This window comes from Protopterus annectens, chromosome 2.part1, assembly GCF_019279795.1.
Source record: "Protopterus annectens isolate FY-2018-M chromosome 2.part1, PAN1.0, whole genome shotgun sequence".
NCBI classification, from domain to species: Eukaryota; Metazoa; Chordata; order Ceratodontiformes; family Protopteridae; genus Protopterus; species Protopterus annectens.
In genome coordinates, this window is record NC_056729.1 from 1,194,755,261 (window position 1) to 1,194,773,820 (window position 18,560).

General features: G+C 41.3%; 1 protein-coding gene across 5 annotated transcripts in view; it reads left to right on the top strand.

The window, feature by feature from the left end:
• FBXO16 (F-box protein 16) overlaps positions 1 to 2,842 on the top strand; it is an 872,321-nt gene extending 869,479 nt beyond the window's left edge. For all 5 annotated transcript variants that reach the window (XM_044062723.1, XM_044062722.1, XM_044062721.1 and 2 more), the window contains one exon: positions 2,202 to 2,842. In XM_044062723.1, the coding sequence (XP_043918658.1) occupies positions 2,202 to 2,269 (68 nt within the window). In that variant the 3' untranslated portion in view covers positions 2,270 to 2,842. The remainder of the gene's footprint in view (positions 1 to 2,201) is intronic.
• The last annotated feature ends 15,718 nt before the right edge of the window (positions 2,843 to 18,560 follow it).

Genomic DNA, 18,560 nt, shown 5'->3' on the forward strand with positions numbered 1-18,560 from the left:
GTGTGTGTGGGGGGGACCTGGGTTTAATCCCCAGATAAGAGTCCGTGTTTTCCTTTACTGTTCATTTTTTACATAAGCCTGTTTTATGAAATAAAAACAAATTATGTTCACTTGCTGATTTGTGTCACAGTGTTTTTTGTTTTAACTGAGTAGTTTCAAATGGACATTGCATTTTTTTCCAGTGGAGTCCAATAGAGCAAGGCTCCAATGTAGACTGATAGTAGCATGCATAATGTAATTAGGATACACACACTAGTAGGAAAACATAAGCAAATGATACAGGAGATCAGAAACATAACAAAGCATAGTATTTCTTGTACTACACACACACACACACACACACACACACACACACACACACACACACACACACACACACACACACACACAGCATGACTTTTCAGATAATGCAGTTAAACTGTCTGAATCTCTGTTGATTGTATATTTAATATGGTGTGAAAAGTGCATAATACAAAATGACACCTAGGTGAACAGAAGTCTGATGGTGGCGAGGCTAGTCTGTTATAGGTGGTTAAAGGACTGTTTCTGAGGACTGCCAAATGACATCTGTAGAGAGTAGATGCTTGAACTTCAGCAAGGTCTTTGAAATCATGCCACAGAGCAAGCAGGTGGGGAAATGAAGGTCATAAGACAAGAACTGAAATTAGTCAAATGAAAGGAGGATTGGATGGCAGGCACGAAACTGGGAATGGTGAATAAGGTGCCCCTTGAAAAGCCATTAATTAGTGTGCTGCAGGATGTTGTGATGGGTCGGGTCCTGGTTCGCATATTCTGTATCTAATATAATGAACGAACTAGGAAACAGAATTATTTTTTTAGCTTTTTGCACCAAAAGTGATTCAGCAGCCATGGATGGAGTAATCTGCTTTCACTGAGAACTGTCATGTTCAGCTAGAGGGCAGCTAGGATAATATAATGCTGCACACATATAAACAATTGGGAGAGGCAGCAGTGATATACTGACAAGAAGGAGTATATCTTGTGAGTATTGAGGGTGGAAAGCATGTGGCACTGAACATCACAATTAAGCTTCGTCATGCAACAGTGTAAGTATACTAGAGTGAAGACCAGTCGAATGTTGAGTTGTATGGTGAATAGGTGGTATCGTAAGAAGCAGACATCATTCTGCCACCATGGTATGCCTAAGACCATGCCTAGATGATTATGTACTGTTTAAGAATTTTTTAAAGGTATAAAAATATTATATGTTAGCAATAATAAAGTATAACACAGCTGCATAAGACCATGCCTGGAGTATTGTGTACCGTTTTGAATTTTTAAAGAGATAATTATATTAAAGAATATTTTAGTAATAAAGTATAACACAGTAATGTATGGATGTATTAGGTATTGTATAAATTTATGGAGTGGATAGGTAGACTGTCTTGTCTTCTGTCTTCTCCTGCTGTTCAGATAAAATAATTCAAATACCATGTAATTCAAAGTCAAGCTTGTACCTAAACAAAACGGCAATAAAAAAGTTAAAATCCAGATACATAAATAGTGTGCAACATGCAAATAAATGCAGCATTAAAATTAAAAATAACATAAATCAGTTTAAATAAATAGGCATTCAAGGACTTCTGAAAACTGGCAGCATAGGGACTGCTTCACCCACTGAGAAGAAGGCTCCAGAAGCATTGGGCCTGATGACAAAAGGGATGAGCATCCGATGTCTTCAGAAACTCTAGCAATCAAATTAACTTCAGTGCAAAAAGTTGACAGGAATATAAGATGACAAAACCTTCATATGAGGGGGAACCCAGATCATATTTGGCTGGTTGTATTAACAGTAAAACCTTTAAAGATGCTGCAAAACCATATCCAAATCTGATTTAGATCGAGCGAGACTAGAATAATATGAAAGTAACAAGAACTGTCTGTATATAACTAGTCCGTAGAATTCTGCACTAGTTGTAATTGGTCCAGTTCACTGTCTGGAAGCCTCAGGTACAGGAGGCTACAGCAGTCTGAATGGAAATAGACCAAGACATACAGAACCATGGAAAGATCCTGAGTAGGAAGGTTGAGGATGTGCTTCTTGGTGTGCTTTCCTGAATCTTATAAAATACAGAATTAATAATAAATACAGGCCTGGTTTTGCAGAATTATTAATCTGAAAATTATTGAATGCTGTTTGATGGGTAAATATTTAAACTGTTTATTTATTAATCTTTCAGCATCGCCACTGTTTAACAGTCAGCCATGGCAGTTACCACCCTCAGATGGATCAGATGAAGAAAAATAATCCTGAGATAACTGGATGGTTCTTTGTAATTTGGCATAAATTGTCTATCATGTTGACTACTGCCAGTCTTTTGAGTGTGAGAAGATATTCCAGATTAAGTTTGCGGATTAATTTGCACTGTATTTACTGTTGATGTTGACCCGTTGTTGCAAACTGACATGGAGAAATGAAGTCACCACATCTGCTTAATGAGTGACTCATTGTGGACAAGGCTTCTTTGGAACATTTTATACTTTAGTGATTTGTCCGGTTCTTGTCATCGTTTGACCTGCTAATGTGTCCTTCTATGTTAATTTTATTTTCTGATTTTAAGTTGTTTAATGTTTTAAACCAATTATTATTTTTTTTATAATTGCCTTTACAGATACATACCTGTAGGGTTTTAAGGCCTGCATCCTTAATCTGCATTGCCAATTAAGTGGCTGACACTGTGTGGACATTTTATACTGTGAAAGTTGTATAGATCAAAGTAATGTTTGTGGAATCTAGAAATGAGTCTCTGGCATTACACTAGCCCTTGCATGTCTGCAGCATGGACATGGCTGCATTACATTAAAAAGGGTGAGATGTGAATTCCACTGCATTTTGTTCTCTCACTTCATAAGTAGACGTGAAAGTGTGTCATTCAAATCCAACTACTTCTCAGAGTGCAATATTGTATATGCAGGGATTATAGTATGGCTTTTTTCCTGTAGTACCCCTTCCCATAGCAAGACCAACAGGTTCTTTGTCATTTTTATGTTTTCACTGTTATAATTAATCTTTTGATTTCGTAACTTTAAGAAGGGTAATCCTTTAGAGTTAGAAAGACAGGTGCCCTCTCTGAATGGCTAACTGAACATTTGCTCACTGTATAAGAGGTGGAAACAGATAGAGAGGGACTAACTAGTTCTTTGAGCCTTGCTGAAGATACATATCCTTTTTGGCAAATCATTTAGTTATCACTGAAGAGAAGAACATTTTAAAACTCATATTTTCTGGAAGAATATAAGTACTGTCCATGTTAAAAGTATTTTCACCATGTTTGCATCATGACCCAGCTGACTACTTACTGCTAACTGACAAATTCCTCACTCAGGGTTTTGATGAAGTACCTATGAGAGGGTTTCGTAGATATGTCTGTAACAGCGATGGCATCAAATTAGTGTGTTTTTTAATGAGAAGTGTCATCTTCTTAGTAAATGAATTGCTAAATTTACTTCATATAAAGTACATCATCAGAGTGGCTTCATGACTATAATTTATGTCTGATGTTGTCACTTTCATTTGTTTGTCAACCTGTGGGTTTCAGATCTGACCCTCAGATCTGACTATGCCGCATTCCAAAGCTTTAGGCTCCGAAGCTCAAGCTGCTCCCTTACCCATCATGCCTCACTTCCCCAAATTACCTCAGATCTCATTTGCTGCTCTGTCAAGCATTGTGATCCATGTGCTACATCTCCATTAAGAGTTTTTTTCTCGTGATTCCAGGTAAGTTTGATTTTTCTTTGCTGTACTTTTTCTCTCTTTCCCCTATCTTCTTAGCTCCTATATTTAAACAAACAAAAAAAAGCCATTTGCTGGTCCTTTCTTTGCAGGATTTTCCTTTCCCTTTCCTTTCTCTTCTTTAACACATCCAATAAACCATTAGACTTTAAAAAGTGCACTTCCTGAAGGCACAAGATTCCCTTATCTGATGCCCACAGGAAGTGTGTGTATTATCTCGGCCCTACACATCTTGAAAACTCCCCAATCTATTTGTGAGGTTAAAGTTATTTTACAGGACCTACTTCATTCTTCTGCCCCAGCTGTGGGTTCCTCAACTTCAGGGGCTCAAACTCCCTCCAAGAAGCATAAAGAAGTGTGGGAACACAGGAAACATTCCCAGAACAAGTCTGCCTCTACTTCCAGTGACCCTCCCAAAAAGGATCCCAGAGCATGGGATCTGAAATCCTCAGACCTGAGTAAGTCTGCTGAGTCATCTTTTTGGACCTGAGCTCCTCTTACTTCCTTGGGACCAATTCCTGCTGTCTCTGAATCTCCCTTTTGGGACAGATCCCCTAAAAGATCCCCCAGACCACCTTTCACATCTTCTGTCAAGTCCTCCCATAGCTTTTCTGGATCAGAGATGGATAGACTGATGAGGCACTTCCTTCAGACACAAATCCAGATGAGCGTTTTATCAGGTCTGTCCCCCCACTGGGTCTGTGAGTCAACTTTCTCCTATCAGGCCTGTTGCTCCTTCTCCATTCTGACCTCCTGTTTCGCAGTCTTCAGATCCGAAGGTCCTGAGAGTTAAGGTACTGGAGCCAGTAGTGATTATTTCTCCAACTCCAACAGCTTCCTTGACTCACTTGGCTTCAACCTCATCAGAACAGAGTGGCTCTCAGAGCCGAAGCCTAGACGTCAGCTCTGTGGAGCTGACTTTGACTCCGACATTTTCAGAGCCATCACTTCCCCTGGGAGCCTCCCTCACAATTCAATAGCTTAGCACCAACTCCCCCTTTGGAGTGGACATTTGGGGAGGCTTGATTACTTTCTGCTCCGACAGCTTCTGCTCTGGGGAGAATATCTGCTGCATTTCTGGGCCCATCTGCCTTTGAGGTGGTGTAGAGGGTTCTCTCCCTACTCAGGAGATCCACGGCTGCAATAATTTCAGATCCACCCCTTTCCTCCATGGATACTGTGTCTGAGACCCCACATCTGCCACCTCCAGGACAGCCGGCCCATCAAAGTCTCCAAGCTATTCCATCCTTGGAATCCAGGTCTCTTTCAATACCTTCTTGGAACATCCTCCTGAGACAGTACCCCAGAAGAGAAGGTGCAAGACGAGGCACCTAGAATCTCTGCAAGAATCCATCATGGAAGACACCAATTTTGAGGTAGATGAAGGGTCCCCCAAGACCTCCATCTGAGGATGTTTCCTTTGGAGATATATTAGAAATCTTGTGCCAAAAACGTGGTTGGTCTACAGAAAATCCTACCCCTAAGGAAACAGTGTTCTTGGAGGCTTTTTGGTCTGGCCCATCTACATCTTGGGTGTACTCCCCTTCTGATGCAATCATCGACCTAGTATCAACCAGGGCTTGGAAGGAGCCAGACACTGTAGACCCTATCAACAAATGTGCAGATAGGATTCTTAGTGCCCTGACAGACCAACCACATTGGACTAAAGGGATTTCAGTAGATGCCATGGTTGTTATTGCAGCCACCAAAAAGGAGCTAGCTCAGGAAAGATCCACTGACCATCCCCCTAACAGGGAGTCTAGGGCCATGGACAGATTTGGCAAGAGAGTTTACGCCTTAACTACTTTCACCCTACGAGTACTAAGCTATCTTTCTTATTTTACAAGGCTGTATTGGAATTTAATCAAAGAACTGTCTAGCTCTGTCCCAGAGTCCTTGTCCGATAAGGAATGGAAGGTCTTTTCCTCCAGAATGACCCCTCTACAAGCAATATCTAATGTGTCCATGAGATTAGTTTCCCATGCTGCAGAGGGTATCGCTAGGGTGGCCAGTTTCGGCATTGCCATTAGGCGTCATGCCTGGATGCTGCTTTGTGACTTTGTAGAACCTTTCAAGGCATCTTTTGTCAATGAACCCTTTGATGGATCATAACGTTTGGGGCCCACAGTCAGAGACACACTCTCCTGTTGTAAGAAAGATGGAAAGACCTTGTCTACTATCAGAATCTGTTTTTCTACCCCACAAAGATCCTTCTCCAGGAATCAGAGTGGTGGTAAAAGATTGTGGCTCAAGAAGTCTCAAGGTCCTTTTCGGGAATCTCAGGGAGACTTTTCCCCCAAGGCAGAGGGAGAAACAGTTATAATGGTAGACACCGCCCAAATGGCAGAGGGGGTCTGCAAAATCAAGGGTCTAGAGATCCGTTTTCGGGCAGACCGACACTTTCAGCACTCCTGAAAGGTTGCCCCAGTATCCCTCTCTGGATAGAGTTGGGGATTGCTTATTCTTGCACCCAGAAGCCTGATTAGCCATGACAAACCTGTGGGTGCAAAGGATCATATCCAGAGGCTACTCTATTCTGTTTTTAAAACATCTCAAACCAAAGAGATCATTCCTCAATGTTCCACTCAGTCAGAGGCAATCAGCAGCTTTGGAGATTGCAAATCTGCTAGAAAAAAAAGAGTCATCCATAAGATCCCTCCAGATCAAATTGGATCAAGAATTTACTCAAGATTATTTTTAGTACCAAAAAAGACAGGGGATCTGAGGCCAAATTTGGACTTGACATCCCTGAACAAGTCAGTAAAAAACTCAAAATTCAGGAATGTCATGGTTCAGTCCACTGAAGTCTACCACTACTGCAAATGGATGACTAGGTGTGCTTGATAGACCTAAAGGACACGTACTATCATATCAAAATAAACAGACACTCCAGAAGGTATATTCATTTCAGGATAGGAGACATCCACTACCAATTCAGAGTCCTTCCTTTTGGTCTCACCACAGCTCCCAGGGTGTTCACCAAATGCATGGAGGTAGTCGCAAGCTCACTTGAGACTGCAGGGATTCCACGTGTTTCCTTACCTAGATGATTGGCTCCTGAACACTCCAACCAGACATCTACTCATCCAAGCCAGGGACTTTTTGTTACACCTAGCCCTGACCTTAGGCATAACCATCAACATGCAGAAATTGCAATTGCACCCATTTCAAAGCACTTCTGGACACATCCAAAACCCTGGTTTTCCTCCCTCTAGACAGAATTTCTACTCTAAGACTACATATCAGACTAATTCTAACATTACCGGATCCACAAGCGAAATTAGTGCTCAGATCATTGAGCTCTATAGCTGCCACGGTTACCCTGTTATCTACAGTATGGCTACACATGCGAATTCTGCAATGGACATTAGCAGTCCAGTGGTTTTTACACCAGCACCCTCTAAGCTATCTGATCAATCTATCAAGAGTGTGCAAAGACTCTCTTCTTTGGTGGTTTCATTCCTCAGATATTGAACAAGGACTCCCATTTGCCCCCCCCCCCCCACATGCCATGTTGATCACAGATGCCTCCAAACTGGGGTGGGGTTGGGGGGAGGGCATTTCCTGGGATGGATGGTCTAAGGCACGTGGATGCCACAGGAGACCAATCTGCATATCAATGTCCTAGAGATGACAGCAGTCCTTTTAGCATTGCAAACCCTACACAGCTTTCTTTCTCTAGGGACTATTGCACTACAAACAGACAATATGTCAGTTGTGTGGTACATCAATAAGCAAGGAGGAACCAGGTCTTGACCCCTGTGTCGAGAAGCAGTGAAAGTGTGGCAGTGGGTGATCTCTACCAACCAATTCCTAATTGCAATGCACATTCTGGGGGAGTGTAGCATTCTAGCAGACAGGTTGAGCAGAGTTTTACCGATGCCTCATGAGTTGCCTCATGAGTAGTCTCTAAAACAATCTGTGGCAAATATGATCTTTCACAAATGGGGCCAACCCTGCTGTGATCTCTTTGCATCCCTTCACAACAACAAATGCACCAGATTCTTTGCCTTGATCCCTCCTCAGGGACAGTCCCCAAGAGATGCTCTAATTCATGTTTGGCCCCCGGTCTACTTTGCACATTCCCACCTCTACCACTAATTCCTAGATTTCTTCAGAAAGCACTCAGGTTGAAGAGCAGAGTAGTCCTCATTACCCCTTTTTGGCCTTGCCAAGTCTGGTTCACCTTCCTTTGGTCTCATCTGATCTGCCCTCTGTGGACAATGGAACCAATTACAGATCTATGTCCCATCCATCAGGGCCGATTCACCTGGACTTTAAAGGCCTAAAACTAACCGCATGGTTTCTCCAGTTCTAGTGATGGCTAGACATTCCAGACTTTCTTCCATCATCCAAAAGTTTTTGATTTCATCTCACAAAGCATCCACTAGGAAAATTTATTAAAGCAAATGGAAAAGATTCTCAATATGGGCTCAACAGAAGCAACTGGATCACTTTACTGCTCACATTCCTGCAGTCTTAGATTTCCTTGCTGATATTTTCCAAAATGGGGCAACTTACTCCACTGTATAAGTACAACTGGCAGCCCTCTCAAATTACCACAGCAGAGAAAATTCTTCATTGCTAGCTTCTTCAAAATTGTGTAGAGCCTTTCTTAGAGGTACTTTCTTACTTCACCCTCCTGTCAAGGATCCCACCCTTCCTTGAGATCCATCTCTGATTCTACCGGCACAATTCCATCTCCCTTTTAAACCTTCAGCCAGAGTAGATTTTAAATTTATTTCATGGAAAACTGTTTTCTTGGTTGCTATCACTTCTGCAAGAAGAGTTTCCGAGTTACAAGCCCTCTCCTCCAAAACTCCTTATTTCATTTTCCATAAAGACAGCGTCACCTTGCGTACCAACCCTTCCTTTTTACCCAGAGTTGCTACAGTGAATAATATTAACCAGTCCATCAACCTACCAGTCTTCCTTCCCAGTTTTCATGTAGATGTACATAGACAACTATGTTTTTATCTAGACAGGACAAAATCATTCAGAAGGTCTGACCAATTGTTTGTATCCTTTCCCAGTATCAGAAAAGGAAAAGCAGTTTCTAAGACCACGTTATCCAAATGGTTAAGAGATTACATTTCTTTTATGTATGCATTGAAAGGTGTATCTTTGCTGTCATTAGTCAAAGCTACCCAATCCATGTCAACATCCCAAGCCATTTAGTCCAAGGTCTCGATTGATGATATTTTGCAGCTGTTTCATGGTCAAACTCTCATACCTTTATTTCACATTACAAGTTAGATATTACATCCAGAAATAGAGCTGCCTTTGGTTCTGCAGTGCTCCAGAACATCCTCCCATGAGAGCCACTTGAGATTACTGTAGCTGGGGACTGTTCCACAGGTTGAGGAACAAATGAAATTGACAACATCAGATAAAGATGTTATGTACTCACCATAACGTTCCATCTGTGTTTTTCATTTTCATTATTCCTCAACCTTCCCTCCCTTCTACCCCTTGTCCACATCTATGGGGACCTGATGGATACGCTTTTAAGAACCACTATTCCTGTTTGAGCTCTTGATCTCTGCTTTTCCTTTGAATAGGAGTCTGTTAATATCTCTGTATTTATTTTTGGATATTCATAGACATATAATTTTCTTTAGAAACTGTACATGTTGTTAATGGCAGCCTCGATCTGAGGTAATTTGGGGAATGAGGCATGACGGATAGGGGAAGAGCTCGAGCTTCGGGGCCTAAAGCATTGGAATGTGGCTGAGTTGGATCTGAGGGTCGGATCCGAAACCCACAGGTTGAGGAAGAATGAAAATGGACAACACAGATAGAACATTATGATGAGTACATAACTTTGTTTTTCGCTGCACACTACCTAACTAACTACCTCATACAATGACTGACAGTTTAAATGGGCAACCACTGATTAACAGAAATCTGTGCATGAGACCTCTAGACATTCATCATTCAGCAAACACTTTCATTGATGGCTACTGTAATCTGTTTTGCATAACTTTGTGAATGAGTAAAAAACTATAGGAAAAACCTAGCCAAGCTAGAGTTTTCACTGTGTGATACCTTTGCATTATACTGTAGCTACATGGCTTCTGAATGTCCATGATGTTTTCCTTTTTAAGTCTTTATGGAAAGATTCAGGCCAACAAAGCCAAACACCACTAGCTGTGGACATGCACATTTCAGCCTTCTTATGATCTCATCAGCACAGCACAACACAGGGTCTTTATTTGTTTTTTTTTTTTTTTTTTTGTTAACCTTGTTGTCCAACTGGGTTGTGATTCATTTTCAGTGAGGGCCTGGAAGGAGAAGCTCCAGATGACAATAAAAGCAATTAGAAGCACGTCACATACAGTGACTATAATGAGAGGTGACTATATGTAAAAAAGACAGCTCCGGGGTTTGAAAAGAACAAGTTCAGTACGTGGTGATATAAATCACATACAAAGCTATACAGACAAATGAGAGTATGTAATATATGCCACAGATACAAGATTAGTACAGAATAGTTTCAGTGTGATGCATAATTTTATACACACAGCAGATTCAGCATAACGTATAATAAATTCATATGCATGTTCACACTAATCTACTGTGCTACATGAAATGTTTATATAACAAATGATACAATACTTGCTTTGTGTGGTGTTTATTGTACTCTATAATAGGATAGAAAAACGTAAGCAGCTATGGTAGATTGTGGGAAGGTTAGAAGATACAAAGTGTGCCGCAAATCATGCTGACAGTATTGGACTAAGTGCATCGTCTGAAGCAGCAGATCTTTCTCTGGTATTGGTGTAATGCTTCCTTTATTTCTTCTTGAACTCAAATTAGTGCAACATCTGATGGACCTTGGAAAATTATTCCAGATGTGACCATCATAGTTTATGAAGAGAATATTTATGTAGAGCTTATAACTTCTTAAAAGCTTTGATAGTTGAACACTAATGAAATGGAAATTCTTTGAAGGGAGTACAAATCCATGAAAGAGAGGTTAAGAGATCATTTCAATGGATAAAGGTAGTAGAAGTGCAGAAGGAAAAGGTGCAATTTGTGAAAAATACCAGTATTAAGCTATAGTAATGATCACAAGGGTAAGTCTTGGGGGAGGGTTGTTCTAAATTGTTTCATGTACTAAGGTGTTACCAGAGGAGAGACCCATAAGCAAGACACAGCAATAGTTGAGCCAGGACAGAAACAGATTAGTTTATTTTGAGAACCAGGTAATTGATAAGCCATAATATAGCGCAGGCTACCCATGAGCTAGTTGCATTTTTTTTAAATGTGGAGTCCATGTGACGTTCAGTGGAAAAGCCACTGTTAAATGAAAGGCCAAAATATTTAAAACTATCAAAATATTGAATGGGGACACCTTTGTTTCTGGAGATCAGGAGACTGTACAAAGTCAGACTGACTACTATAAAATAGAATAGATTTAGTCTTGCTGGCATTTAGTAAGAGGGATGATTTCATGGACCAGTATGTGAGTTTACGGAAACCTTCTTGGAGTTTATTCTGAACAAGAGATAGACATTTATAGGTATACCAGTATATGGTTGTCTTCATATCTCACAACAGTGAGATTAAGTAAGAGATCGCTCATTCAGAAAAGAGTCATAACACTCACTGCAGTAAGCAGTACACAAGAATACACTTGGTGGACTAGAGAAGAAAAAAGTCCGCTGATTTTAAGTAATTCTCAGTCTCCTAATAGTATAATATGGTAACTGTCATATAGGAATGCAGTGCTAAGCTTTTGTGTAGTGCAGAAACAACACCAGCTGTGACATGCAAAGGACCTGAGCAGCAAGGAGGGTGCAATAATTCCAAGCATAAAAATGTGGCATCTTAACAATAAGATCCAGATGGCAATTTGGTATAAAGTCAGGATAAGCATACATAAAGCAAGACAGTTTGTTGTTGAATAAAAAACAAGGTGATGTGTAACAATAACAATTACTACTATTATCCATGACAGAAGAAGGCATATCACAAGATCTCATGGACAAATGCAAAATGCAAATTGCAAGGCAATTTACAAACAGTTGATAAATGTTGGAACTGTAGTGGGAGGAGCCCTATGTGTTCCTTAAATAGTTCAATTCTACAGAGTTTAAACACAGCAAGGCAATTTGCAAGGAAAACATTTGATAATTTTAGGATGACATGAACAATGGATGTTGAGTTCTTACAAGTTCAGGAGGTCATAAGTTCAATTGTCAAACTTTCAGTCTGCTGGCCTTCAAAATACTTTATTGCAGTAGCCCCATATTAATGTCTTTTACTTCCTACTTACATATCTAGATTATTTTTAAAGGAACATAATGACTAGCATATTCTGTTTGCAAAAGGAATCTTATTCCATAATTTGAATGTGTAATTTATCTGTCATTATTTTACCACTATTAACAATAGCCTTTCAAGCAGAACCACATTAGACACTGTATTATACACAAGGTGGAGGTCCCCTCTTTGTGGTCTATAAGAAACAGAATAAAACAACAGATCTGATGTCAATTTTCATTCACTCCTCAACATATGGGTTCAGAGCTGATCCTTGGATTCAACTCGGCTGCTGCTCTACAGCTCATGGAAACTACAAACCCTAGAGCTCCTCTCTTACCTGTGATGCTGTTGTCCGCCATCCTTCTCCAGACCTGATTTGCAGCAATTGGGAACAAAAGTGGTCACTACAACTTTTGAGCAAATATTGTTTTTTGAATATTATTTCTTAAAAAACAATAAGTGCTTCTTTCTTTATTCTGTTATTTCTAGCTATTATCTTCCATTTACCCATTGTTTCTCCTTTCCATTGTTGGTAATTCCTCTGGTCTTAGCCGTTCATAGGCCTTCCTTTCATTATCGTTGTTGGTATAGTTTTTTCCTTAATGTTTATCAGTATTTCTCCAAATTACCATTGTTGGTGGTCTTTGTATCTTCTTCCATTTATTGTTAACAAAAAAATTCTCCTTACTATCCTTTTATTTTTCTAGCTACTGTGTTCTTGTTTTTACAAGGATCATGGCAGATAAAAGGGTTTTAATAAATGTGATAAACGATGGCACAGGATTCCCCTATCTAACACCCATTCATGGTGTGTTTACTGTTTAGGACCTGAGCATTTACAAGCCAACTGTTCTATTTCTAAATCATTCAATCCTAAATCCCTTGTTTATAGGAAAAATAACTTGATTCTTAAAAGCCTTATTCCATCCACCTTTGGCGAATCTGTTTCAAGAGCTCAAACCTCCAAGCCAGACAAAAAGGAGACAATAAATTGGCCTTTTGATCAAGCTGGATCATCTCAGATTTATTTGGATCTGACCTCGGAGCCAAAAAAGAAGGTTAAAAAAATATTCAGGTCCAACACATCACAAGTCATTGGATTCTATCACTTCAGACACTGGGTACATCTCTTCAAATCCTACTGCTCTGGAGTCAAAAACACTTCCCAGAACTAGGTATGCATTGTCTTTGGATCCAGTCACATCTCTACTCCCATCACCCTTCCTGGAAAGACATCATTCTCCAGAAGCCTCACAGAAGCAGCTGTGGACAGAATGATGATGAATTTTTTCCCACCACAAATTCAGATGGGAGTTCTCCTGGCCACTACCCCAATGGGTCTGGAGGCCTTAACTCATACAACTCCACCTATTCTGGCTTCTTCTCTGATCCATCCTTCAGTTTCCGAGCCCTCAGATCCGAGTATCTGGGTTCCATCTGCTTTGGATCCAAGGATATTTGTATTCTTGGATACAATGCTTTTTCTGAGTGTATTTGATCCAACTGTGTTGGAGTTGGAGGGCTGTCAGACCCAAAGCTTTGTTGCCGGATCCGAGAGATTAGGATCAACTCCAAAGTTCTTGAAGCCATCTCTGCCTGTCTGAGCCTCGGCATTCGATAGTTCAATTCTGACTCTGGCCTTAAGGGTGGTGTATTTGGGCTGGAGGAAACTGTTGGTCCAGAAATATGTCTTCTCCGCTCTGATGGTTTCTTTTTCCCCGGGACATTCTTCCTTCGAAATGGTGGAGAGAGTATTCTTGTCTAGAGAGCATGTGGCTCCCCCCACTTAGATCCTCCTTCTAGGTCTCAGATGTCTTTGTGCTGGGAGCCTCAGCATTTTGCTCCACAGGGACAGCCAACCGAAAGTCTCCGGGCGACCCCACAGTGCAGTGTTATTTCTTCTGAAACTTCTCTGGAGCATCCCGCCAAAGAAGTCCCTAGGAAGAGAAAGTCCAAGAGGATGCACTTGGACTCCCTTCAGGAGTCTGTCACAGAAGATATGGATTTTGATGAAGGGGAAGGGTCCCCAAGATCACCATCTGATGACATCTCATTTGGAGACATTTTGGAGATCCTGAAATAGTGGGGTGGGGGTGTTGGTCCACTGACAACCCTTCACCAGAGGAATCTGTATTCCTGGAGGCTTTTGGAGCTGACCCATCTACCTCCTGGGTGACCCTGCCCAGTGACGAGCTCATTGACTTGGTCTCTCAGTGGGTGTGAAAGGAACCAGATTCTGTAGAGCCAGTACCCAAGAGACCAAACAGGATCCTGTTACCACCAAAAGGAACGGAGTTTTGGAGCAAAGGAGTACTGGTAGATGCTATGGTTATGGCAGCAGCCATGAAGAAAGAACTGGTGGAACAGGGTTCTTGTGTCCAACCCCCCCCCCAACAGGGAGTCTAGGGTGCTGGGCAGGTTTTGGAAGTGAATGTATGCACCAGCAGCCTTTGTACTCTGGTCCCCAAATTACTTGGCACACTTTACTAGATTACAGAGGGATTTGATTAAGAAACTCTCAAAGACCCTTGATTAAGGAACTCTCAGAGACCCTCTCAGGAACTAGTACTGCTGTGATGGAATCTTCTGTTGCTTCACAGTTAGCCACCCTTCAGTCCATTTCGAATTCATCGATGAGTCTCATATGACATGCAGCTGAAGGAGCCTCAAGAGCAGCAGGTTCAAGCATTTCCATCAGAAAAACTGCCTGGATGTGCCTGTGTGATTTTTCGCAGCCCTTCAAGTCATCCTTCATCAGTGCTCCTTTTGATGGAAGTTCTTTGTTTGGCCCTAAAGTTAAGGATACGTTCTCCAGGTGTGAGAAAGATAAAAGGACCCTGTCCATGGTTGGTGTACATTTTTTTGACTCCTTGAAGAACCTTCCCCAGGAATCAGTGACATGGTCAAAAGATGTGGTTCAGAAAATCCCAGAGTTCATTCCAAGATCCACATGGAGAAAGTTTCCCCCAGGGCAGAGGAAGAAACTCCAATGGAAGATGCAGTCCACATGGCAGAGGGGGGAACTCCAATGGAATATACAGTCCACGTGGCAGAGGGGGGTCCACAGAACCAGGGACCCAAAGATTCTTTCTCTGATAGATCCTATCAGCATCCTGAAAGAAGGCCCAGTTGTCCACTTCTGAAGGCAGTATGGAGTCATTCACCCCTGCACCAGAGAGCCTGGCTAGACTTAACAAAAGATACTTAGGTGCAGATGATCATTTCCAGAGGCTATATAATTCCCTTTTCCCCACCACCATTACAGAACACAATTCCCAACATTCCACACAGAGGAAAGCAGCAGCTTTAGAAGTACAAAAGCTATTAGATAAAAGAGTCATCCAAAAGGTCCCTCCAGAACAGAAAGGTTCTAGACCTTACTTAAGATTCTTTTAGTGCCAAACAAGACAGGGAACTGGAGACCAACCTTGGATATGAACATTCTAAACAAGTCGGTGCAATGTACCAAGTTCTAGATGGTCATGGTTTAGTCCATTTTGCCTTTCCTGCACAAGGATGACTGAATGTGTTCTATAGATCTCCAGGATGCTTACTATCACATGAAAATGCAAACATGGTCCAGGAGGTAACTATGCTTCTGACTGGGAGTCGGTCACTACCAGTTCAGAGCACTGCCCTTTGGTCTCACCACAGCCCCCAGGGTGTTTACAAAATGCACAACAGTGGTAGCAGCTCACTTCAGACTCTAGGGATTCTGAGTGTTTCCATACTTAGATGACTGGCTCCTTACCACCTCAACCAAGCATCTACTGCTAATAGCTTGGGACTATGTACTCCAGACTTGTTCCAATCTGGGCATTGCAGTCAACCACAAGAAATCTCAACTTCAACCTTCTCAGTCCCTAGAATTCATAGGGGCCAGTTTCAGTGCAACATCAATGATAGCATCTCAACCCTTACCAAGAGTTCAAACCATCCATTTTCAAGTCAGCAGAATAATTCAGAGTTTCTCCATACCAGCTTGCAAGGTATTACAGACTCTAGGGTCCATGTCAGCCATGATGGTTCTCCTCCCTGTAGCAAGGTACCATATGAGAATTCTACAATGGACATTAGCATCCCAGTAGTCCATCTTACATCACCCCTTATCCACCAAGATAAACATAACTCAACCTTGGAAGAAGTTCCCTTGGTAGTGGATTCACTCATATCAACTATTGCAAGGTCGTCCATCCATCCTCCCTCAACCTGAGGCCATAGTGACTATGGACTCTTCCCAGATCAGGTAGAGGGGCATTTCTTCGGGAAGACTGTTCAAGGCATGTGGTCCCATACAGAGGCCAAATTACATATCAATGTGCTGGAACTAAGAGCAGTACTCCTAGCATTGCAGGTGTTCCAAGACTGTCTCCCTTCCAGCACTATTGCGATCCAAATAGACAATATATCGGTGTTATGGTGCATCAACAAAAAAGAGGAACCAGATCTTACCCCTTGTGTTGAGAAGCTATGAGAGTGTGGCAATGGGTGATCTTTTCAAATCAATTTCAGACAGCAACGCATATACCGTGGAAATCCGACATGATAGCAGACAAGTTGAGTAGGTACATTTTATTACCTCACGAATGGTCTCGCAATACAAAAGTGACAGAAATGATATTCCACTAATGGGGCCAGCCATGTTGCAACCTATTTGCTTCTCCCCTGAACAACAAATGCAGCAGGTTCTTTGCCCTAATCCCTCTGCTGGAGGAGTCACCAAGAGATGCTTTCCTTCATGACTGGTCCCCAGGTCTCTATACTTATCCTCCAACCCCTTTAATACACAAATTTCTAGAGAAAGCTTCTCATTTGAAGAGTAGAATCATCCTCATTGCTCCTCATCGGCCTTGACAGATTTGATTTCTCTTCCTTTGGCCTCATCTAGTTTACCCACCTTGGATTCTAGATCCAACTCCAGACCTACTGTCTCACCTGACAGACATGACTCATTTTGATATCTTTATTTATTTATTTTACATTTGTTAACTGGGAAATTCCGACTGGACCAGGTCCATTTTCAGAAGATGCCCAGGGAGAAAAGTGCCGGCATCAAGTTATACAAATACAGTACATTCAACATAATACAAAAAGCAGGTTACATCATATGTATATCTTGGGCCTCAAGTTAACCACATGGTATCTCCTGTTCCACTGACAGCCAGACAACCAAAGCTCCCATCTCCAGTGCACCACATTCTTTTATCTTCTCATAAGGCCTCTACCAGAAAAATCTACAAAAGCACATTGAAAAGATTTGTCCTTTGGGCACAACAGCATGACACAGACCCTTTTTCAGCACCAGTACATAAGGTGTCCTTGAATTCCTGACTTCCATTTTCAATGAGGGGTCTAGTTAAGATTCAGTTAGCTGTTGTCTCCAATTTCCATATTGGAGTTGGTAATTTTTTTAGCTTCCTTTATAAAAGGAGCATTTTTACTTAAGATCCCTTCAAGGACCCCACTCCACTTTGGGATCTTGCTATAATGTTACCAGCCCTAACTCAGAGACCTTTTGAACCTGCAGCAAGATGTGACCTATGATATCTAACTTGGAAAACGATTTTTCTCATAGCCATAATTTCAGCTAGAAGGATGTCAGAATTGCAAGTATTATCTTCTAAGCCTCCTTGTTTAATTTTTCACAAGAATAGGGTATCTTTGAAAACCAACCCTTCCTTCCCTCCTAATATGTGGTGTCAGGATCTAATTTTAATCAAACCATTCATCTCCTTGTATTCTTTCCAAATTTCTCTAACAAAGGCAAATACATGTTACACTTATTGGATGTTCTTAGACAATTACATTTCTATCTGCACAGATCTGAGAGATTTAAGAAATCTGACCAGTTGTTTGTTTCATTCTCTGAAACCAAATTGGGTCAACCAGTCTCTAAAGCAATTCTATCAAAAGGGTGATTGACTGTATTTCCTTTGTATAAAGCAAGTTGGGTTTGATCCTACCTAAACCCTTAAAGGTCCATTCAACTAGGTCCATGGCAACTTCATCAGCCTTTCTTTCCAGAACTTACATGAATGCAGTTGGGGAGGGGAGGTTTCAACATTGAGATGGTGTTGGTTGTTGTAGTATCTAAACCTGATGTTAAGGTCTGAGTGAGTTGTGGAGCCAAAAGGTCTGAGGTTTTTACCAAGAGATGTTGGGCAGCTACACAGAGATATCCTTTTATCTACTATGAATAAATACTAGAAGCCTAAAAAGCCACAAAGAAGAAGGAGCAAGAGAGGCAGAGCCTCGGGCCTCCATATGAGCAGAAGATGATATTTGTGTGGATGCAACTTGGGCTAAACCTCATACCTTTATTACTCATTACAAACTGGATTTAGTCTTGAGAGGAAGAGCAGCTTTTGGCTCTACAGTACTTAGGAATATCCTTTCTTAGAGTCCACCTGGGATTTAGGTAGCTGGGACTCTGTCCCATATGCTGAGGAATGAATAAAAATTGACAACATCAGATGAAGAAGTTATGTACTCACCATAACATTCCATCTGTGTTGTCCATTTTCATTCTTCCTCA